The sequence below is a fragment of the Salvelinus alpinus genome, chromosome 29, assembly GCF_045679555.1.
Source record: "Salvelinus alpinus chromosome 29, SLU_Salpinus.1, whole genome shotgun sequence".
NCBI lineage: Eukaryota > Metazoa > Chordata > Actinopteri > Salmoniformes > Salmonidae > Salvelinus > Salvelinus alpinus.
In genome coordinates this window covers 20,056,195-20,080,041 of record NC_092114.1, presented here as the reverse complement: position 1 = coordinate 20,080,041, position 23,847 = coordinate 20,056,195, and the positions used below count along the sequence as shown (strand labels likewise).

General features: G+C 42.9%; 3 protein-coding genes across 12 annotated transcripts in view; 2 read left to right on the top strand and 1 right to left on the bottom strand.

The window, feature by feature from the left end:
• Positions 1-12,848, top strand: part of LOC139559253 (tubulointerstitial nephritis antigen-like) — a 67,180-nt gene extending 54,332 nt beyond the window's left edge. For both annotated transcript variants that reach the window (XM_071375069.1, XM_071375068.1), the window contains exons 11-12: positions 7,161-7,206; positions 7,323-12,848. In XM_071375069.1, coding sequence (XP_071231170.1) covers positions 7,161-7,206; positions 7,323-7,481 — 205 coding nt within the window. In that variant the 3' untranslated portion in view covers positions 7,482-12,848. The remainder of the gene's footprint in view (positions 1-7,160; positions 7,207-7,322) is intronic.
• Positions 12,849-15,921: 3,073 nt separating this feature from the next.
• LOC139559252 (lens fiber membrane intrinsic protein-like) lies at positions 15,922-18,794 on the bottom strand. The gene is made up of 5 exons (XM_071375067.1): positions 18,565-18,794; positions 17,621-17,835; positions 17,011-17,160; positions 16,782-16,916; positions 15,922-16,453 (listed from the first exon to the last, which is right to left on the bottom strand). Exons 2-5 carry the CDS (start codon positions 17,793-17,795, stop codon positions 16,389-16,391), a joined length of 525 nt encoding a protein of 174 aa, XP_071231168.1. The 5' UTR covers positions 17,796-17,835; positions 18,565-18,794; the 3' UTR covers positions 15,922-16,388.
• A 1,183-nt stretch (positions 18,795-19,977) lies between these two features.
• On the top strand, positions 19,978-23,785 carry LOC139559250 (putative nuclease HARBI1). 9 transcript variants are annotated; one of them, XM_071375066.1, is made up of 10 exons: positions 19,978-20,801; positions 20,889-21,065; positions 21,156-21,217; positions 21,300-21,386; positions 21,474-21,515; positions 21,584-21,757; positions 21,837-21,872; positions 21,971-22,525; positions 22,807-22,918; positions 23,013-23,785. In XM_071375066.1, the coding sequence occupies exons 1-7, from the start codon at positions 20,738-20,740 to the stop codon at positions 21,870-21,872; spliced, it is 642 nt and encodes a 213-aa protein (XP_071231167.1). In that variant the 5' UTR covers positions 19,978-20,737; the 3' UTR covers positions 21,971-22,525; positions 22,807-22,918; positions 23,013-23,785. The 9 variants fall into 9 exon arrangements, with proteins under 9 accessions (XP_071231167.1, XP_071231166.1, XP_071231165.1 ...); XM_071375060.1 differs by adding an exon at positions 22,595-22,710 and having other exon boundaries at positions 19,980-20,801; positions 21,474-21,757; XM_071375065.1 differs by having other exon boundaries at positions 21,584-21,872.
• Positions 23,786-23,847: the final 62 nt, after the last annotated feature.

Genomic DNA, 23,847 nt, shown 5'->3' with positions numbered 1-23,847 from the left:
ACCGCTCAGGGATTTCACCGAGGCGAATCGTGACTTTTAAACAGTTAGAGTTTAATGGCTGTGATAAGAGAAAACTGAGGATGGATCAACAACATTGTAGTTACTCCACAAGACTAACCTAAATGACAGAGTAAAAAGAAGGAAGCCTTTACAGAATAAAAATATTCCAAAACATGCATCCTGTTTGCAATAAGGCACTAAAGTAAAACTGCAAAAAATGTGGCAAAGAAATTAACTTTATGTCCTGAATACAAATACAACACAACACTGAGTACCACTCAGTGGAGGCTGCATCATGTTATGGGTATGCTTGTCTTCGGGAAGGACTAGGGTGTTTTTTAGAATAAAAATAAACAGAATAGAACTAAGCACAGGCAGAATCAGTGAGGAAAACCTGGTTCAGTCTGGTTCTGTCTGCTTTCCAACAGACACAGGGAGACAAATTCACCATTCAGCAGGACAATAACCTAAAACAGAAGGCCACATATACACTGGAGTTACTTACCAGGTGTATATGGGTATGGGTAAGTGGCCTGGTTACAGTTTAAACTTAAAGCGGCTTGAAAATCTATGGAAAAACCTGAAAATGGCTATCTAGTAATGATTTGACAGAGCTTGAAGAATTTTTAAAATAATAACGTGCACATATTGTACAATCGAGGTGTACAAAGCTCTTAGTGACTTACCCATTCTAACATGTATTGACTGAGGGATGTGAATACTTATGTAAATTATTTTCAATACATTTGAAAAAGATTCAAAAAACATGTTTTCACTTTCTCATTAATTGTTAATGGTGGGTTGTAAATGTATAATTATTTCATTAATTACTGGGATTTATTTGGCCAACTGTGGCAACTGTGCTCTCGGTTCAGTGCGCTCTCTGTTTAGCAGCGGTCTCTGCTCAGTTTGGCAGCTGCGCTAGTGGCAGAGGTAAAAGGTAGAGGGAGATGCCCGTGTGCTTTGCGGTTTACCGGATCTTTTTTCTGAAGTTGTGTTGATGATCACTCCACGACCCACACGCTGCAGCGCTGTCGTTCAAGGCACTGCCTTGTTAGTCCCACTCGACATCATGAAATGGATTCATGCTAGCCACAAATTCTGACTGAGCTCAATCGTCATGAAACGCAAATACAGTGATTACTTTTTGTCTCTTTCATACAAACTTTGAGAAATAACGAGGGGCGCCCACAATGTGTTTTGTGTGGGGAAGTGCTTAGTAATGAGTCTCTCAAAACGAACAAATTAATAAAACGACACGTCCTGACCAAACATCCAGGCACAACATGACGGTAAACCCAGGGAGTTCTTTCAGAACAGGGCAGAATGCTTCAGGAAACTGCTTCGAAAGTGGAAAAGTAAGTCAACTAGAAGGCATTGTTGTCATTTTCTAACAGGTGATGATATGCAGAAATAAAGGAGTACTATCTCTCACAGTAGTAGATGTGAAAGAGAAACTCAAACAATCCCCTGGCCTTGTAACGTTACACAGCTAATAGCTAACGTTAGCCAAAGCAAGTTAACTAGCTACTGATAGTGCAACTCTAAGAAACAGTACAGATGAATATGAAAAATGATCAGGCCTACTGTACATTTTACTGTAGAAAGTATTGTTAAAAACAAGTCTAGGTTGGAACTGTTGCTGTTAAAATACAATTAATAATTTTTATTCTGAACTGGAATAAACTGATTGAAGCAAGATGCTTTTTGAGGCAAACACTCACACAGTTCTGGGTTGCTCATCTGCAGCAGGAAGCAGTCTCCTGCCTGACTGAGAAAGCAGTAGATGTTCTGATCCAGTTTGGCACCACATACCTATGCATGCTTGTTGTAAACTTCAACCAGCCACACACCTCTCATTAGGACTGTGTGTGTGTGTGTTTTCTGGTCTACATCTGTGTGGTGTGATGTTTATTTTAACAGCAACAGTTTCAACCTAGACTTTCTATCAACAATCATTTCTACAGTAAGATGTACAGTAAGATGTACAGTAGGCCTGAATTCATCTGTACTGTTACTTAGCGTTGCACAATCAAAAAGCCTGTGTGTGTGTGTTCTGTTATACATCTGTGTGATGTGATCAATCAGTTTATTCCAGTTCAGAATGAAATTATTTATTCTATTTTAACAGCAACAGTTCCAACTTAGACAGGTATGTAAGAGTGTTTGTAATGGGGAAAAATAAACATGAAAATATATTTATGGATATTTCATTATTTGCTTTTGTCTATATTGCATTTTTTTTTTGGCATAAAGGCAATGAAATGTACCGATATTTACGTATAGTTGCATTTTTTCCTAAGCTTGGGTCCCAGGAAAACACAGAATTTCTAATTTGGGTCCCAGGCTGAAAAGGTTTAAGAACCCCTGGTCTAGGGTCTTGGTATATCGATGCCAATAGCATAAGGCTGAGTCCCAAATAGTACCATATCCCCTTTATAGGGTTTGGTGCAAAAGTAGTGCACTATATAGGGAATACAGTGCCATTTGGGATGCACATTGAATCTGGTCTGTCCTGGCATACTGCTGGTGTCTGGTCTGTCCTGGCATACTGCTGGTGTCTGGTCTGTCCTGGCACACTGCTGGTGTCTGGTCTGTCCTGGCACACTGCTGGTGTCTGGTCTGTCCTGGCACACTGCTGGTGTCCGGTCTGTCCTGGCACACTGCTGGCGTCCGGTCTGTCCTGGCACACTGCTGGCGTCTGGTCTGTCCTGGTACGTTGCTGGCGTCTGGTCTGTCCTGGCACGTTGCTGGTGTCTGGTCTGTCCTGGCACGTTGCTGGTGTCTGGTCTGTCCTGGCACGTTGCTGGTGTCTGGTCTGTCCTGGCACGTTGCTGGTGTCTGGTCTGAGCAGCATGCTCCACTGATGATGATGACGGTTGAAGCTTGTCTCCCCCCTCCTCCGCTGACACTGCGGTTCTTTCGCTGGTTTGGGCTGCGAACGTGAGGCTCGGGGGGCACCGAGGGTATGGATTTAGGGATGGGCTGGGGGAAAGAAAGGAGGGCCAGGGTGCTCTACGCCTGACCATCACACCAATCACTGTTTTTACAGCCGAAATCCCGCTGCAGTGCATTCTATTAAGCCAAGGGCCTGGGAAAGTTTGTGTTTAGTGCATAGAGGTCCACTCTGGTGGAAAAGGCATTGTCTGGGGCGTTGATCCCAACTGTACGGGACAGAGAGAGGATCAGGCCCATGGAGGAGGTCAGGGGTAGGGGAGGGGAGGGCTGGTATGTCCCTCATTGTCCTGGAGGAGCAATGCTAACTGAGGGAGATAAGGGCTCCGTTGTGGTCCGTTTCTGTCTGACTCTCTGGCTTTGCCTGTATACACACACACACACATAAGCACCCACACCCACAAGTAGGCGCATGCACGTGCACACACACACACAGCCCCAAATCTTTGACCCTCAGTGTGTACAGGTGTTTGTATTTGCCTATTCAGAGCATGATGACCCTTGAACTCTTGTCCGAACCAGACTCGACTAATAAAGAAACTTGCTGATTGAAGGTTGGCATTATTCGCCAATGTTTTGGAAACGACTGAAAATATCACATCTCTTTCCCAGCATTCCTTTTCTTTTATAAAAGGACAAAGTCGCCCTTGGAGGCTCCTAGAGGCCCTAGGGCATGGTGTTCACGAAACAGGATGGGAATAGAACTGGAGTGAGGAAGGGGGGAGGGAAGGTCGGTCTGAGACGCTGGGCCGCCTCCAACTGGGGGTAACTACCAGATAGGACCAGAAGCTAAGGATGATGGGAATGTATGGGCCTTTGACTTCTTGAGATCAAAGCATGCTGGTTAGGGAAGGAGCGAGAGAGACAGGGAGAGAGTAAGAGATTCCTCTGCAGGGGTAAGGTTTATTTATGAGAGCCTCGCTCGACCTTCAGCAATGTTGTTGTCTGTGAGATGACCGGAGTCGGGCGGTGACCACTTCCTCCCTGGCCGTCCCTCTCCTTCCTGTTTCCTGTGCTGCGAGGGGGAAGTGGCAGAGGGGGGAATTCCATGTGCTGCTGAGGAATCTGAATGATGTGGGATGCAGGGGAGACGTGTGTGTACGTGTGCATGTGTGTGGGTAATATAACTGCTCTGGTGTTTCTTAGCCATGGTCATAAATAACCTCTTGTTTTCAGGATACTATTTAAGAGATGAAAATTGTTTTGTACCCAGTACATCAGCTCTACTTAGCTCTTCCTAGAATTCACCGTCAGTTGTGTCAAAACACTCTCAGGTTTAACATTCCTATGGGGTGGGATATATTTAAAAAGCTATTTGTAAAAATACACAACATTTTAACTATACAGTGGGGAGAACAAGTATTTGATACACTGCCGATTTTGCAGGTTTTCCTACTTACAAAGCATGTAGAGGTCTGTAATTTTTATCATAGGTACACTTCAACTATGAGAGACGGAATCTAAAACAAAAATCCAGAAAATCACATTGTATGATTTTTAAGTAATTAATTTGCATTTTATTGCATGACATAAGTATTTGATACATCAGAAAAGCAGAACTTAATATTTGGTACAGAAACCTTTGTTTGTAATTACAGAGATCATACGTTTCCTGTAGTTCTTGACTAGGTTTGCACACACTGCAGCAGGGATTTTGGCCCACTCCTCCCTACAGATCTTCTCCAGATCCTTCAGGTTTCGGGGCTGTCGCTGGGCAATACGGAGTTTCAGCTCCCTCCAAAGATTTTCTATTGGGTTCAGGTCTGGAGACTGGCTAGGCCACTCCAGGACCTTGAGATGCTTCTTACGGAGCCACTCCTTAGTTGCCATGGCTGTGTGCTTTGTGTCGTTGTCATGCTGGAAGACCCAGCCACGACCCATCTTCAATGCTCTTACTGAGGGAAGGAGGTTGTTGGCCAAAATCTCGCGATACATGGCCCCATCCATCCTCCCCTCAATACGGTGCAGTCGTCCTGTCCCCTTTGCAGAAAAGCATCCCCAAAGAATGATGTTTCCACCTCCATGCTTCACGGTTGGGATGGTGTTCTTGGGGTTGTACTCATACTTCTTCTTCCTCCAAACACGGCGAGTGGAGTTAGACCAAAAAGCTCTATTTTTGTCTCATCAGACCACATGACCTTCTCCCATTCCTCCTCTGGATCATCCAGATGGTCATTGGCAAACTTCAGACAGGCCTGGACATGCACTGGCTTAAGCAGGGGGACCTTGCGTGCGCTGCAGGATTTTAATCCATGACGGCGTAGTGTGTTACTAATGGTTTTCTTTGAGACTGTGGTCCCAGCTCTCTTCAGGTCATTGACCAGGTCCTGCCGTGTAGTTCTGGGCTGATCCCTCACCTTCCTCATGATCATTGATGCCCCACGAGGTGAAATCTTGCATGGAGCCCCAGACCGAGGGTGATTGCCCGTCATCTTGAACTTCTTCCATTTTCTAATAATTGCGCCAACAGTTGTTTCCTTCTCACCAAGCTGCTTGCCTATTGTCCTGTAGCCCATCCCAGCCTTGTGCAGGTCTACAATTTTATCCCTGATGTCCTTACACAGCTCTCTGGTCTTGGCCATTGTGGAGAGGTTGGAATCTGTTTGATTGAGTGTGTGGACAGGTGTCTTTTATACAGGTAACGAGTTCAAACAGGTGCAGTTAATACAGGTAATGAGTGGAGAACAGGAGGGCTTCTTAAAGAAAAACTAACAGGTCTGTGAGAGCCGGAATTCTTACTGGTTGGTAGGTGATCAAATACTTATGTCATGCAATAAAATGCAAATTAATTATTTAAAAATCATACAATGTGATTTTCTGGATTTTTGTTTTAGATTCCGTCTCTCACAGTTGAAGTGTACCTATGATAAAAATTACAGACCTCTACATGCTTTGTAAGTAGGAAAACCTGCAAAATCGGCAGTGTATCAAATACTTGTTCTCCCCACTGTATATGTAAAAAAAAATTAAAAAAAATGGCATGATTGAAAATCAGTGCATGGGTCGTTCCATGAAATGAGTGCCTTTTGCGTCCCCTTCATATTTAAGTAGAAATTGTGCACTTATATGACATTTTATATTAAATGAGTGCCCTTTAATATAGACCATATGGAAAATTGATATGTCCCTCTCTGCATCCCCTGTGTCTTCTACGCTCTTAGAAACAAAGTGCCATCTAGAACCTAAAAGGGTTCATTGGCTGTCCCATTTCCACAGAGGGTTCTACATTGGAACCCAAAAGGGTTCTGCCTGGAACCGAAAATAGTTCTACCTGGAACCAATGGTTCTCCTATGGAACAGCCAAAGAACCTTTTGGAACCCTTTTTTTCTTAGAGTGTAGAAAGATTTGAACCCACTTAACCCCAACATTTCACCATCATTGTGAAGCCCTACTTATTTTGATGCTTTCACAAAGTCATTTCTAAAGATTCATATTTATTTAATCTGATTAGTGACTCATTTTAAGGTAAAAAAAATAACCTGTCCCCTCATTTTAAGATCAACCACTTTACGTGAATTGAACTCTCATTTTTATAAAGTGAAACTATTCCTTTCTAAATCATTTTTTCAAAAGAAACATTACACATCTAATAGTAAAATCATATTGTAAATGCAGGTGAGCTGGTTCTACTCTTTCTGACAATTTTCTGGTGTTTTGTGGTGGAAAACTGAGCGAGTCAAACATAACACGCCAACCCTGTTACCTATAGATAGACTAGAAATGTTTTCACAATTGATTTTTTTTTGTGAAGCTTGTATTCAATTTCCCCTCCCTGTTCACACAAGAAACTTCCATTCCCCCTGTCACAAGGGGATTTATGGCGGATTTAAGATGCATTCGTCAACACTTTTACGGTCGACCCTGTTACTTTATTTTGCACTTAATGGGCACTTTCTATTGTCATTTTTTATTTAACCTCTTGAGATGGAAAAACTGGTTTTTAATGAAGTTAAACATGTGCTCTATATGACAAAATGTTAAAATTAGGTAAAATAAAAATAAATAAAAATACACTATTCAAAGGGCACCTATTTGGTGGAACAACCTGCATGCATATTATGAAGATCGAAGATAATATTTTTTCGTCCCCTTGTGTGTTTGTGTTCTCACACATCTTCATTGTCCGATTGTTTTTAGTTCCAGTTTGTGCCCTTTAGTGGAAAACAATCATGTCCGTAATCCATCTCTGTGTGTTCTGTTCCAGGTGGGGAGAGGAGAGGAACTATGATGGGACAACAAAGAAGTTCTGGGTAAGTAAGGACTCCTATCTCATCACATATTCTCTCTCTTGTCTATTATGTATCAACTATATCTACAGTACATTCTAACCCATGCCACTCTTCCTAATAACGCTTGACTTTTCCAGATCGCTGCCAACTCGTGGGGGAAGAACTGGGGGGAGAATGGCTACTTCCGTATCGCTCGCGGTGAGAACGAGTGTGAGATCGAGGCGTTCGTGATCGGCGCGTGGGGCAGGGTCACTATGGAAGACATGCAGAGCCACCATCACCGCCGACGCAAGTAGAGGCATACACTCCAGGAACCCAGCACCCTCTTCCCCTCCCTACCCTGAGGGAGCAACTCAACTAGCCCCAGAGTGCCTACTCTTCAGCCCATCCCTCTTCCCCTCCCTACCCTGAGGGAGCAACTCAACTAGCCCCAGAGTGCCCACTCTTCAGCCCATCCCTCTTCCCCTCCCTACCCTGAGGGAGCAACTCAACTAGCCCCAGAGTGCCTACCCTTCATCCCATACCCTCTTCCCCTCCCTACCCTGGGGGAGCAACCCAACCAGCCCCTGAGACCTTGCTCTTACTCCCTTCTCCCACGCTAAACTTTGGGGGAAAACTCAACCAGTTCCCACTCTGACCTTTGGGGGAACCAGCAACAACTGCCCTAAGAACTCCAACTCTTAACCCCTTACCCCCTTGCACCCATATCCCCTTACGGCAGCCTAGGGGTTTTGAAACCCCAACCGCCCCCCAACCCAACTCAAAGTTGATGGCACCAAAACAGGCTCCAGGCCTGCAGGCTGAGAGAGGCTTCTCCATACAGCTTCCTCTGGCTTCAGGACACAGCAATAAGCACCTCAGGACTCATTATTCCAAAGACCATCCTTCCCAGACTTCTCGGCTTCGGCCTGGCATAGACTGTCTACTTCCTACTTCTGTTCTTAAGTCTTCACTTCTACTGCTATAATGATGAAAGAACTGTCTTAATCTGATTTCTCTCACTCTCCTCTTTCTCATTGTGTAGCTCTTCATTTGGCTGCCATGACAGGTGGCTATCCATTTGGCTGCCATGACAGGTGGCTATCCATTTGGCTGCCATGACAGGTGGCTATCCATTTGGCTGCCATGACAGGTGGCTATCCATTTGGCTGCCATGACAGGTGGCTATCCATTTGGCTGCCATGACAGGTGGCTATCCATTTGGCTGCCATGACAGGTGGCTATCCATTTGGATGCCATGACAGGTGGCTATCCATTTGGCTGCCATGACAGGTGGCTATCTATCTCTGGTCTTGGTTAACCCTCTCTGTGTTTCTCTGTTGTTGTGTATTTTGAAAGCCAACCCCTTAGGGACAGATTGGGATGGAGAGAACCAGAGAGATAGAGGGGTAGATGATACAGGCACCAGACTGGGCAGTTCCCACAACAAGAGACGAGAGAAACTAACAATCTACTACAGTTTAGTTTAATGTTATCACTAACTTTGTCTAGCTACTTACGTCGCTGATTAATGTATTTCTATTACTGTCAGCAGATCTAGTGCAGTTGCAGTAGCCACACATATCTTCACATGTTCCAAAAATGCAGAATCTTACACTGGAAAGGGTGTTGGGCTAGAAGCTTGGTGGTAGGTGGGGTTGAGGGTTTAGTGAGCTGTCCGTTTGACCAATAATTAATTTCCCTCATTTACCAAAAATTGCTGTTTTCTTTTTAGGTTAATTGCATTGAATGCACAGTACAGTATTGCATTTCAGCAAGCTCTGGAAGTGAAACTCAATGCCAAATTTCTCTTGAGTTTTTAGTACCACATAATCTATCGGTTTATGGAAGAGATATCAAATCAACTTCAATCTCATGACCATGACAGCTCTTGACTGAAACTAACTGCTTGAACACAACTTTTCATTAGAAATAATATTAGTGTATCAGCCGTTTATAAATCTCCCTTATTACTATTTATACAGTATGTATAAAAGCAGAGATGAAGCATGTATAATATGTGTAGATGTGATTTGTAGCAAGCGCGGAGCTTAAAAAAACAGCCTTTGAAAAACACATTCCATTTATTAAATCAACTGGTTGATAAAAACATATCTTGGAAAAATATGAGATTGATTGAAATAACAGTGTTGTCCTTTTGGTTTGAAGAAGGTGAAATGGTCACCACCAGATGAAGCCAGAGGAAGAGAGACACTTGACTCCCTCATTTGTTTCTGATCGGGGTAGAGCCACTCTGGTCTACTTATTGGTCCCGCCCACAGAGGGGATGCCCCAGAGAGAGACATCTCACTGGCTCCTTTTTTCTGGTCAGGGCGGGGCCACTGGGCTACTTATTGGCCCGTCTCACTTTTTCTGGTTGGGTGGGTGGGACGAGCAATAGTGGACACTAAGTAGACCAGAGCCAGCTCTTCCCTCGCTCACTTGAGCATGCCAGACATTATGGAGAAGCTGTGAGCTCACACAGGAAAGCATATTCACGCAAGAGAGGGAACCGTGACAATTTTTTTTCAATGGTAAACAGCCTGAGGAAACCATCTTAGTTATCCACTATCTTTGATGATGCTTCAACGTGACAACCTTATGGGTTATCAAATGCCTTAATGAAATATATGCTTTTTTTTTTTAGGTCCTCTGGTTGAAAGGACCCATTGTGTATTATAGTCTTAATCTATTTCATTCTGTGTATTTACATTTTATTCATTTGGAAGACGCTCTTATCCAGAGCAACTTATAGGAGCAATTAGGGTTAGGTGCCTTGCTCAAGGGCACACCGGCAGATTTTTCATGTCGGGGATTCGAACCGGCAGCCTTTCGGGTTACTGCCCAATGCTCTTAACCACTAGGCCTCCTGTACACAGTGTTATGGTTATGCTGAAAATATTCTTATTGTTGCTGTTGTGTATTAGTTGCTTTGAGAGATGTGTTTGTCTCGCACACAAACTGCCCCCTCCCCTGACCAGTTGCTTTAAAGCAGGGGTGTCAAACCCATTCCATAAGAGGCCATACTGTCTGCTGTTTTTTTTTTTCTTTCAATAAAGACCTAGATGACCAGGTGAGGGGAGTTACTAATTACTAATTAATTAGTGAACTTAATTAATCAATCAAGTACAAGGGAGGAGCTTTAAAGGGTGCTCAAGAGGTGCGTATTCTTCTTTTGCAAGGTGAACACACACAAATCAAAAGGTGAGGAGGAGTTCACACTCAGCTGCCAAAGTCTGTTCAGTGCTGTTTCATTGTTGTATTTTTGTCAGTTTGATGGTATTAGCCTAACACAACATGCCACTAACACTTCAGTATTTAGCAGTAGGCATGTGTAGGCATATACAACAGACTCATTGTGACGTTTCAAAGGTTGTGCGTCTCCCCAAAACTTTTAAGTAGGTAGCTCAAGCCTCAACTGAAGCCAGTGAACACACAGGTTCTGATATACTGATTTAACTTGATATAACTACCTTATGTAATGTTGCCCTAGGTGCTCTTTTTATACTGTCTCTCTAATTTTGGCAATTTTGTTCAAATTTGAAATATAGTTTGTCATTAGTTTTCAATGTATCAGTTTCCAGAGGCGCCAACTGTCCTTTGAGACCACATCATATACAGTCTCACTCCACAATAAACTGCATGGCTTCCTAGAAGTGATGTATTTTCAACTGTGCCACCGTTCCTATATGGCTTACAGTTGTTACATTGTTACTGTAACTCAGCCAAGGCTCCTATAAGCCTACACCATTTCATACATTTCAAGTAGGCCTTTAGTTTTAAACCCCCATTACAACCATCACCTCTGAGAAAAGGACAGAGACGCAAGAAAACAGACATGTGTGGATGGACAAGCAATGTTCAATGTGGAGGAAGGTTAGGCTATAGGAGTAGGGCAGACATAGCCGCATGTTATGTGAACCATGCGGTCTACAGAATATTTACTTTCACTTCAAACGGAGCGAGAGAGGATGAGTATGATCAAATGGGGGGATGGTGAGGTGCATCATGGGTTCACGAGGCATGACAGTGCAGAAAGAATGGAGGTGGGGGTTGAGGTGGGGAGGGAGTCAACAGAGCTGAAAACGGATACGATGACATCGTGTTGTTTAGAAATGAGTACAACAGAAAACTTTAGCACTATTTAGGGCTTTGTTAAGCCAGTATCGTTGAAGCGTTATAGAACGCGCTGTTTTCTGCAATATGTATTGAATAGAGCCCTTAGTTGTGTTTTTCACTTGCCTTTTAATCCTTTATAGGTTCTAACCCCTGAGGCTTCAATAGTCACACGATGGACGGACTCATGCCAAACATAGCCACAGTTCACAGGAGGTTGGTGGCAACTTAGTTGGGGAGTACAGGCTTGTGGTAATGACTGAAGCGGAATCAGATGAATGGTATTAAATACAAACACATGGTTTCCAAGTGTTTGATGCCATTCTATTTGCGCCGTTCCTGCCATTATTATGAGCCGTTCTCCCCTCAGCAGCCTCCACTGCCATAGCTATGCAACAAATCAACAAGCGAAAGCTGATGTGCAACATCCTTTAGTTTTTTGGTAGACATTACATAATTTTCTTGCGTTCATAAAATGTCACCCTTTTTGGTTTAATAAAAACAAATCAATTGTTAAAATTGCGTGAGTTCTAAAAGCAATACGAAAGGAATCTGCTTATGCGTTGCTAGGCAATAAAGAAGGCTACATGTCATTGTGTCATAATTTCTTACATTTTGCTAAATATTAACAAGTAGAATTGGGAGGTGTTTCCGCATTATTAATTTATTCTAGATTTTACATTACCGTTATAAGCTACCATAACTGTTCATAGACCTAGTAGTTTATTGGTGCAAGTCAAATCAGTTTTATCCTTTAAAATAATGTTATAGTACTATCCCATTAGTCTGAGATACAGCCCCTAGCCAATGAAAAACCCCAGGGCTCTGTCCTAAATGATACCCTATTCCATATACAGTAGTGCACTACTTTGACCAGTGTCCTGGGACACAGCTAGGCCTACTGTATAAGGTTATTGTCAATCTGTTGGCTAATCAGATGGATCCTCATTCCCATGCAGTCATCCAGATAGTTATGTCCTTATAGGGATAAACCAGTGATAGACAGATAAGCCTGTCTGGATCAATGGGACGGGAGGAGAAGGCGTTTGGATCCAAGTCATGCGGAGGAAAGGAATTTGGCCAAAGCTGGATCCAAGTTGGTCTGACTGTTCTTTTTGAGTTTGAGTGAATCCTGAGTGTGATTCACTGGGTTCCATCTTTAGTCTGGCCATTCAAGGTGCCAAGATCTGTAGAAGACACTCTCCAGTTGACAAACAATGAGAGTTTTGTCTGTCAGTCTTAAAAAACTATTTGGATGGTATTCAGAGGTTAAAGTTACTCTGAGATTAAAGAGCCAATCACTCACTCAACCAAACATGTATTTTATACTATAGGACTCCTTCAAAACCACAGAACCCCAGTCAGAAGTTGTGTATTCAAAGTCAAAGACCCACTTCATATTCATTGATACATAGACTTTATTTATGACAAGATGTATAAATGATATATTTTATTTTCTGTGCAATGTTTATTATTATTATGATCTGTCTCTTGTATTGTGTGCACTAAATGAAACCCCCCCCCCATAGTTTTTACCTGTGTGGCACAATAAAGTCTCTTAAAACAACCATCCCTGTCTGACTCATTGTCTAATAATGGAAGACAATACCGAGATAATACAAAGGTAAGGGGGGTATCGACACAGAGTGGCTCATGGGACGGGCGAGGGTGGGATGAGGACAGTTTGAATAGGACAGTGCTGTAGCAGCTCTTTCCACCACTGAGAGTCATAACTCAGACAGACAGACAGACCAAGGAACAGGGAACGAGGGTGTGAGTTCATTTGCATACACTCCCAGTCAAAAGTTTTAGAACACCTACTCATTCAAGGGTTTTTCTTTATTTTTACTATTTTGTACATTGTAGACTAATAGTGAAGACATCAAAACTATGAAATAACACGTATGGAATCATGTAGTAACCAAAAAAGTGTTAAACAAATATTTGAGATTCTTCAAGTAGCCACCCTTTGCCTTGATGACAGCTTTGCACACTTGAAATTCTCTCATCCAGCTTCATGAGGTAGTCACCTGGAATTCATTTCAATTAACAGGTGTGCCTTGTTAAAAGTTAATTTGAGGAATGTATTTCCTTCTTAAGGCATTTGAGCCAATCAGTTGTGTTGTGACAAGGTGGTGGGGGTAAAAGACCAAGTCCATATTATGGCAAGAACAGCTCAAATAAACAAAGAGAAATGACAGTCCATCTTTACTTTAATACATGAAGGTCAGTCAAAATGGAAAATTTCAATAACTTTGAAAGTTTCTTCAAGTGCAATCGCAAAAACCATCAAGCGCTATGATGAAACTGGCTCTCATGAGGACCGCCACAGGAATGGAAGACCCAGTGTTACCTCTGCTGCAGAGGATAAGTTCGTTCATTAGAGTTACCAGTCTCAGAAATTGCAGCCCAAATAAATGCTTCACGGAGTTCAAGTAACAGATACATCTCAACATCAACTGTTCAGAGGAGACTGTGAATCAGGCCTTCATGGTCGAATTGCTGCAAAGAAACCACTACTAAAGGACACCAATAATAAGAAGAGACTTGCTTGGGGCATGAAACACAAGCAATGGACATTAGACTGGTGGAAATTGGAGTCCAAATTTGAGATTTTTGGTTCCAAATGCTGTGTCTTTGTGAGATGCAGTGGGGGTGAACGGATGATCTCTGCATGTGTATTTCCCACTGTAAAGCATGGAGGAGGAGGTGTGATGGTGTGGGGGTGCTTTGCTGGTGACACTGTCTGTAATTTATTTAGAATTCAAGGCACACTTAACCAGCATGGCTACCATAGCATTCCACAGCGATACACCATTCCATCTGGTTTGGGCTTAGTGGGACTATCATTTGTTTTTCAACAGGACAATGACCCAACACACCTGCAGGCTGTGTAAGGGCTATTTGACAAAGGAGGAGAGGGATGGAGTGCTGCATCAGATGACCTGGGCCCCACAATCCCCTGACCTCAACCCAATTGAGATGGTTTGGGATGAGTCGGACCCCATAGTGAAGGAAAAGCAGCCAACAAGTGCTCAGCATATGTGAGAACTCCTTCGAGACTGTTGGAAAAGCATTCCAGGTGAATCTGGTTGAGAGAATACCAAGAGTGTGCAAAGCTTTCATCAAGGCAAACGGTGTCTCCTGTGAATAATCTCAAATATAAATTATATTTGGATTTGTTTAACACTTTTTTGGTTACTACATGATTCCATGTGTTATTTCATGGTTTGATGTATTCACTATTATTCTACAATGTAGAAAATAGTCAAAATAAAGAAAAACCCTTGAATGAGTAGGTGTGTCCAAACTTTTAACTGATACTGTATATTTGTTTATTTTTTTCTCATATGTAGCTAGGGAACTGACTGTTATTGGTGTTATGAAGACCTTCACGCTGAGATGGCTGTTAAGACAAAACAACAGATATGCTATCCATGATACATTGAAATTAATTTAATAAAAGTAAGCTTTATGTAACGTATTTTTCAGTGCGGACACATTACATTTTTGCTTATTTAGATTTCCTGTTTTTGGCAATTAATAAATCTGTCCAGAACAGTACACCGTGTGGACCAAGGGGGCCAAGTAAGGATGCCAAAGGTACCGCATAAGGAAATGTGTACAGAGGCATGCATTCGATAACAACATATTTACATTTCTCCCATTGTTCCTGGTTCAGGAATAGCCCAATCACCCATTACCTCAACGCCTACTGTTTCTTTAACCTTCCAGATTATGACAACTGCCAAATATCTCAATCGAGGTGTAAGCTGTGACTGTAGACATAGGCATTGCAACAAACACATCGCCACCCCACCTCAGTGGTCCAGGAATTATCCATCACATTCTGTCCAATTCTTCTCTCATTGTCTACAGGGTTTTCTAAAACCCTCCATGGGTTCCTTCAGTAGTTATGTGAAACCTAGACTATTCTTGAAGATGTCAACAACTGTAAAAGACAATAGGAGTTTCCACAGGACGAGGGTTGGGGTTCGGTGGAAGCCTTTTCTCACAAAAAACTAAGTTGTGAAATAAAGGAGACTGGTTTCCCTTAACGTGTGGGACTCTTATCTCCTATTAGTGTTGACATCATGCCAGTTAATGTAGCCCTAGGGAATTGTTTTCCACTTGGTTGTGCAGTAGTTTCTTCATTACAGACTATACATAACAATGCAAAAACATGTCCTGGAGGTCTCATGTATTAGCTTGTGACTGGGGCCACCTTGGGTCCACTTCTTAGCTTTTCGCCTCGGGGAAAGTAAAACATGATTAATTGTGGTATATATTGAACAGGAAAAATCTGCACAATACCAGTCAATCTTACAGAAGCTGTATGACAAATCTTTACCTTTTGCAAGATGTGGCACTCTCACCTCCAGGCAGTTGCTTTGGCTTTGGGATTTGCCAGGCAACAGAAGCATCCCAGCAACTTGTCTAGCAGTATGTGCAAAGAAGCCCTGCTAATAAAAGCTGGTTTAGGGCCGCCATCTTGTGGTAAAACTTTGTGTGCATCATGTATAAGACAGCCATCACTAACACAACCCATAACTAAAACCCCTTCTCAGAAAGGGATGTACATAAGGAAAATACACCCTAAAAAGGTGGACTGTGCACTGAGTATCAACATAGAGACAACAGAACATTTAGAGAGGAACTTTATTGGAAAATATGAGAACTTGCCTAGTCAGAATGGCTCCACCTGCCCATATTCCTAACCAAGACTACAATAGGCTACATTTGCATGTACAACATGCCTGTTCTCATCTCGCATATATGCTTGAAAAGGGCACTAAGGAGATATCATAACCATTGCAGTGCCAGCCATTTTGAAACATATTTTCCTGTTTACTGTACATAGATAAAGAAGCTAGTGGAATTGTCTTTCTAAATAAAGTTGTTATCATTCTTCTTTTCATGTGAATGGCAGAAAGCTATTGTATATTTTTCTATCAAGTCTTTATTTATCCAGGAAATCCATTGGAAGCATCAGGGGATGGAGGCCCATGTAGGCACGAAGGCTTTCTGTCATATGTTAAGGTCATTCATTCAGTGTTAAATGTTTTATTTTTTTTAAACAGTTTGTGCGATTTGCTGTGTCTTTCTCTCTAGCGTGTAGGGCCGCCTCCTCTCCTACATTCATGCATTCTGTAGGCACACATGTAAAATATCCCTGGAACACACAGAACACACACAGGTTACTGGACAATGGACATTAGAAACCAGCTGTAGACACCCAAAAAACCACAAGCCTCCCTTCAGCACCTACACTATCTATCAGGTCTGAAGGTTCAGCACTATGATGGAGCAAGGTCCCCCTAACCCATTGGAAGGCTAGGGAAAATCATCACCATATTGCTTTCATCAAACTCTTCAGATCTGCTAACGCTGGGGGACTAATGGCTTGTGAGTTGTTTTTGGACCGGGCAATAGAAATATTGGGCATGTTGGTATGGAGCCAGTTTTGAGTACTGTGATTGACCCTGTATGTCAGTTCTTACCTGCAAAGAAGGTCATGAGCAGTGCCACCCAGCCCAATATGTAGGACCAAGAGAAACGCCAGTCACCGAAACGCTTGCCCAGGAAGTTCACTGTCACACCCGTGTAGATGGCCATTGCCAGAAGAACAAATAAGGCTGGGAGAAGGCAGGGGAATATAATAGGTAAATATGCTGTACTAAACATGTGTGCGTGTGTGTATGTGTGCGTGTGTGCATGTGTGAGACTCACTGGAGACGAAAAACATGATCCCTGCAGCGAAGGAGCGGTTGAACCTCTCGAAGGCGGAGAAGTGGGCGAAGGAGAGGATGCCTGCGATGATGCCCGCAAAGCACGACATCCCTGACAGGATCATAAAGGCCCGGGTGGCATTCCAATATGCTAGAAGGGGACAGACAGAGTAGTGAGCAGGATGACAACAACAGAGCCCCAGCATCCCTCCTTCAGGAAGTTTGACAACTAAACCTAGTACCATTCTCAGCCTCTAGGTGGCGCCATATTTCTCCTCATGTGCAACATTACTCTAAAATACATTCCAGTAACAGGTTTGTGACAACAGGATTGTAACATGAAACAAAGCAGCCATTGATGAGATGTCTCTGACAAATGACTTTAAATAGACTAGGAGGAAGCCTCTATTAACTACTGAGATGCTGCTGGTAGCCTATTCTCTTGGGCCATGTACAGGAGTGGTAAACATAGTTTTAAATACTATTGATCTCTTAGGCTGTGTCCCAAATGGTACCCTATTCCCTATATAGTGCACTACTTTAGACCAGAGCCCTATGGGCATAGGGAATAGGGTGCCATTTGGGAGGTTTTGCTTGACGTGTGTTCTCACCGATGCTGTCCGTCTGCATGTAACACTTTCCCGACATGCAGTACCTCCACAGGCCCTGGTGGGCGAAGCTGCCCGACAGACGGTACTGCATCCAGTAGTCTGTTGCTGTGGAGACCACCAGCAGGATGTTCCCCACCATGGCACAGAACAGGCCCCCTCCCATGAAGCTGTACATCCTAAGAGATGCTGCTGTGGCCACTGTGTGGTACCTGATACTGCATGGGAAGACGAGGGAGGGTGGGTAAACACACCTGGATTATACAATGTTTTGTATGACACACACTCAGTTTGCTCTGGCCACTTCGTAGCTCCTCATACTGGGGAGGGAGATGATGAAGTTAGACACACACACCTGTACCTATCTGGTATGATCTACGTATGTAGAACACACTCAGTTTTAATAATAATTATTCCATACTGTTTAGAATGTAATAGAAACAGGAATAAGTTCAGTACGATTCTTGACACCGGATATAACTGTTACATGGACAGCAATATTTGAAAGCTAAAGTACAAATTGCTGAATCACAGTAGTCTCAAAATACTGGTAATTTTGGTATCATATATATTACAGAGTTTATAATTATCAGTTGAGCTCACTCATAAGCACTACTTCATATAATGCTATGGCACAGACAATAAGTCAGATACAATCTAAGCTTTATACGACACCTGTTAACATATATGAACATTTGCTCCATATAGCATAAACAAACACGCATGTAGTTTTTACATTGTCATAGAATGCACGTTTACAACTAGTATTCCTAAACAGCTCTTTTGCCAAGCACTTAATTGAGTTTGATCAGTGTTTATTCAACCACTAGTTCACTATTGTCTTCTTTTCAGACTTCAGTTTACTGCGTAACTGTGTCTTTGGCACAACTATACATTTTTATTAAGGGAACATTATATAGATATACTGTATTTAGGATGCCCCTTACCTTGTTTCTTCAGTAAAAACACCCTCTTAACCGTTTACCTTTCTGGGGAGAAAGGGATAGAGGGAAAGAGAGAGAGGAGAGACGTTGCAAGCCTAGGAGGAGAGATAGGAGAGTGGAAGAGAACTCCACTGGGCTATCCCCTCTGTTGATGGAAGCAAAATCCTTAAACAATCAGTCCCCATGTAACGGATGCAATTGAACAAGCCATCGCTAGTGGCACGGGATCATGTGACCCCCACAGCCCTTTCAGTGTAGGCGGCTGGGAGGGGGTCAGGGGGTTAGGGTAGGGGCTTTGGCTGGTTTGTATTTGGTATGTTCTAGAATTGTGGATGTGCATAGGTATGCAGTACTGTTGGAGTCAATGCAACATGCTGAAGCCAACATTTTTTCTTTCAATGGATGTGTGGCTGTGGCGGCATGGATAGACAGTTAGACACACATACAGTATAGGGAGGGATGGCCCCTCTGTCTATCTGGTTGTCCTCTCTCTAATATACAGAATACATCTGTAATATGTTGCTCACCTGCTTCCTCATAATACTGTTTTTAAATACACTGTAAGTTGAATACTCTGTGATCATAGTTTTCCATGACAGTATTTATACAGTGAATTTTTTAGAGACACACACACACGCTCACAAACTGCCATCTAAAGACAGCTACAGTCTGTGAGGTCTGATTAAGGGATAGGCCATCTTCCAGTGACAGAAATGTCATACCCTTCATCAAAAGCCAACATCAATGTGTCATTTAACGGAATCAGTGGATCAAAACATAGCAATTATGACTGCCATTTAATTTCCCAATACATCAGTATTAGCATTTATGTCCAGAGGATGCAGACGCCAAACATGCAGATGAGGTTCTGTTTATGACTGCTTCATTATGCAAGGAGGTGAGTGGTGGGGATAATTTAAAGTAAAAGCGCTGGTTGACAATTTCCGGACATGTTTTGACGGTGTGAAAAGTGGTGTGATTTTTTTTTTTTTTAAGGCTGTGCATATGGAGGTACATATGCTATCTGCTTGGCATTTTGGCATTTTTCTTGAAAAAATTAGGCTACAACAGCTTTTTCAAACTGGAACTCCAAATCACGCTTGGTTTGTATGGTAGGCTACAGACACCATAGTCTTCTTGTTTGCTAGACAGACTCATGGCGCTCCTCCAGGGGCACTTGTTGTGTCAGCAGCTGTGGAAAGAGATTAGCACAAGAATACATGTTTATATTATAACAGTTATATATTGATTATATTGACATATACAACTTCAAAATATTGATTTGAATAAGTTTGGAACACAAAGAAAACTTTGCCAGTCAAATCAACAGGTAAGATAGTCATCAGGACCAGGTACAGCCCCCTTGTGGAGTGAAAAAGTTATTACATTAGTGCTTTGTCATCCGGTCTGGTGCATTTAGGGAGCCTTTGCACGGTATACATCATTGCTGTCAACCTGCAATTGTATATTTTTGTTTGAGGATGGCTTACCACCTGGGGCCTGTTGCACAAAAGTAGAATTAAGACATCCGGGATAAATGACTCAGCTGAGCTCAATGAAGCCAAAACATGTGCGTCCAGGCTTAATTGGTTGCACAAAGACCAAGCCAGGATGAGCAGACACGGATTCATTAAGCCAGGTGAAACCAATCCTGGATAGGTGCGCGCTCACGGCTCACTCAAATAGACCCCGCCACAGATCACAGATTAACTGATTTACCATGGCAACTAGAGCCGCGTACTTTTCCCCGTCGGAAGCACAAATCCTCATGGAGGCATACGAGGAGGTAAAAGATATAATTAAGAAGAAAGGCAACACCGCCACAGTGATAAAGCAAAGAGAAAAAGCGTGGCAAAGTATTGCAGACCGCCTGAATGCGTAAGTAGTGCACAATTACACACTCACCGCTCCGCTGAAACATCACAATTACAATTCAAATATTTAATTCACATCTCCAAAAATGCAGTTGTACTGTAATTATGAAACGGTTAAATTTTTAATTGAAATGCACTGCAGATATGAGTGAAATTGTGTAAAGTAACTCCATCACACTGTATAAAGCTATGATACATTTTTTGATATTTTTACTGAAAACAAGACAAAAATACCAAGTAATTTTTTGCAGTGTGACTCCATTAAATGTGTGTGTGTGTGTGTGTGTGTGTGTAGATTAAACATGAACGGGCCAAAACGGACATGGCAGCAGGTCAAAATCAAATACAAGAACATTCTGCAGAATGGTATGGTCCCTGACTAATATTTAACAAAGCACAAGCATATATTGTACCCAGAAGGTGCCTGCTCACACATTGTCTGTACTGTTTTAGCAGTGAAAAAGAATACCCACAGACAAGGCACGGGTGGTGGGTCACCAAAGGCTGACCTTACCCCAGCAGAGGACATGGCCTTGGAGCTAAATAAAGGCAGGCCCGTCTTAGAGGGGATCCCTGGGGGGAAAGAGACGAGCATAGGTTCCTCCCAAGATGCCACCCGCTTCATTCAAGGTATGTCCTTCCATCTCTACATGGGATACAACCACATTCATATTGAATCAATTTGGACTGTCTGACTTTGGTTTACCTATTGCCTTGCAGTGTCTGGCAGCACTGTGTTCCTGTTAGAGCCACCAGCACAAGCACCAGACGATGCTGATCCAGTGAGTACTCCATCAAAGGCATACTGTAGGCCTGGCATGTCTTGTCTACTAGCTTCAATATGAATCCGATTAAATGTGATAGGGTGAAGGCCCCAGTGCAGCAGCAACAGCACATGATGGAGACGATGATGAGGAGGAGACCATCTCTCTGGATTCCAGAAGGCATGAGGTATCATGTTAAGACTGTGAAAGTACTATTTACTCTACAATGGTGAGGAGTCCTCATCAAAATCAAAAAATCTAATTTCTTTTACAGGACCCAGATGCTATACAGTGGGAAAACCAGCCTGGCAACATAGTGCGTATTAATAAAAGGACACCACATCCTGCCAAATTCCAGCTGCGCTAATTGTATTGTGTTCACAGAGCTCACAAGCTATCAGAAAGTTGTATGGCAACCACCTCCGGCGCCAAATAGAACTGGCAGACATAGACATTCAGTACAAGAAGAAAAAGATGGAAAATCTTGCACTGGAGTCCGAAATAAAAAAGAGGACAATTAGGAAACTGGACCTTGAAATAAAAAAACTTGAGAGGGAGGTGAGATATGCCTTCAATGTACACTGTATGCTAACTGTAACACAAATGTATTAATCATTATTTTTCTTTCCTCCCCCAGCTCCAAGAAGATGACACAGCTCAAAATAAAAATTAGGTATATTCTCGTAAAGTCAAGTGAGCCATGACATATGAGCTCTTATTGTGAGCACACAGGACGGTGGCATCTTTCTAAGGTTTTTTTTATTTTCCCAGCAATCAGTACAACCAAGTCATCGTTATAAGGCATCGCCCTCTTTTGCCCACCCCCCCAGCACCAGGTGTGGCCACTAGCCTATATGAAGGCCCAAAATTGTGTGTTCCTTTCTGCTCTGACAATGGCATGCCCATTCGTGCGAGATGTGGTGGATGAAGAAGCACTTGTGCTGAGGAGAGCCTTCAGGCGAGAAAGGGTCTTCAGGGACCGGTTGGACCCACTGGCCTTCCCTGATGACCATCTATATGAAAGATACAGGTTTTCTGCAGATGGCATCAGGTATCTATGCAGACTACTGGGTCCCAGGATTAAGCACCGCACTGCACGGAGCCATGCACTGAGTGTGGAGCAAATGGTTTGTGTGGCCTTGCGCTTTTTTGCTAGTGGAGCCTTCCTGTACTCAGTGGGGGATGCAGAACAGCTGAACAAGGCCACAATTTGCCGCACAATAAGGAGTGTGTGTCTGGCTATCAAAGCATTAGCAGATGTCTTCATCTCCTTCCCTGGCCACAGAAGACTCTGTGACATCAAAGAGGAGTTCTATAGGATTGCAGGTAAGAGGATCTACAAATTACAGGACAACTGTTAACACATAGTAGGATACTCATTACTTTGTGTGACAGGTTTCCCCAATGTCATTGGTGCAGTGGACTGCACACACATAAGGATAAAAGCCCCCTCAGGTGCCCATGAGGCCGATTTTGTGAATAGGAAATCCTTTCACAGCATTAATGTTCAGGTGAACATAACTTTTTGATATTGTCCATTGACGAACACTCTGCATTGCCAGTGATGTGCATTGATTGGTGTAATATTCCTCATCTTATGATTTCAGATGGTCTGCAATGCTGACTGTGTGATCAGCAATGTTGTGGCAAAATGGCCTGGCTCAGTCCATGACTCCAGAATCTTTCGGGCCTCTGAAATATATCAGTGCCTATCACAAGGTAAGCCACACAACCCCTATTTATAACCATCATGGCTGTGTCAAGAATATCACTGTGTTTATGAGGTAGTAATGATGAGATTTTGTGTTGACAGGTGAATTCTCTGGTGTGTTGCTGGGAGACAGGGGGTATGGCTGCCAGCCTTTTCTCCTGACACCTTTCACAAACCCCCAGGAAGCACAGCAGGCCTACAACCATGCCCATGCCAGGACCAGGGCCAGAGTTGAAATGACCTTTGGCCTCCTGAAGGCACGCTTTCACTGCCTTCACAAATTAAGGGTCAGCCCTGTTAGGGCATGTGATATTACTGTGGCTTGTGCTGTCCTCCACAATGTGGCCTGCCTGAGGAAGGAGAGGGCCCCCAGAGTGCCACCAGCCATGGACTGGGACAATCCGGCAATCTTCCCTGATGACGACAGTGGTCGGCTGCTGAGGGACCAATATGTGTTGAATTATTTTAGTTAGTATGTGTGCTTTCAATTTTGGTTAAATATGTCCTGCGGTGGCAGAGGAATTTGGGTTTTTTTGGGTTCGTTTTTTGACGAATTTGGCCTCTTATGATGTTTGTGCGGTATACTGTGTGTAATACAAGGCTGCAGGGAGGCTACTGCATCCATTCATTTGTCTGTTCAGTTGATGTGTATGGATTTGTCCTGCATTTATTTTAGTGTGCAGACATGCAGGGTGTGTTATATACAGACCTTTGAATGTGTATGTATCATTTTGTATAATATGCTTGGATTCTGTGCTTTCCATCTTGTAGAGTCACTGTGACTTCAGTTTCGAAAGGAGCTGATGGTTTACCTGCTTTGTTTTGTCCTTATTCAATAAAGGAACATAATGTTACACATTGTGTTTTTATATTCATATGGAATGTGTATTTGTTTATATGACAGAGTACTAGGGCCACACTGAAGAAAAAGGATAAA

What these genes read in the sequence shown, in the direction of transcription:
- LOC139559250 (XM_071375062.1), top strand. Translation starts at nt 22,054, where the DNA reads ATGAAGGCCCAAAATTGTGTGTTCCTTTCTGCTCTGACAATGGCATGC. An exon ending in TTCACAGCATTAATGTTCAG is followed by an intron (nt 22,711 to 22,806) that starts GTGAACATAACT and finishes TTATGATTTCAG; the next exon opens with ATGGTCTGCAATGCTGACTG. An exon ending in ATATCAGTGCCTATCACAAG is followed by an intron (nt 22,919 to 23,012) that starts GTAAGCCACACA and finishes TTGTGTTGACAG; the next exon opens with GTGAATTCTCTGGTGTGTTG.
- LOC139559252 (XM_071375067.1), bottom strand. Translation starts at nt 17,795, where the DNA reads ATGTACAGCTTCATGGGAGGGGGCCTGTTCTGTGCCATGGTGGGGAAC. An exon ending in GATCATGTTTTTCGTCTCCA is followed by an intron (nt 16,917 to 17,010) that starts GTGAGTCTCACA and finishes GCCTTCTCCCAG; the next exon opens with CCTTATTTGTTCTTCTGGCA. An exon ending in GCTCATGACCTTCTTTGCAG is followed by an intron (nt 16,454 to 16,781) that starts GTAAGAACTGAC and finishes TGTGTGTTCCAG; the next exon opens with GGATATTTTACATGTGTGCC.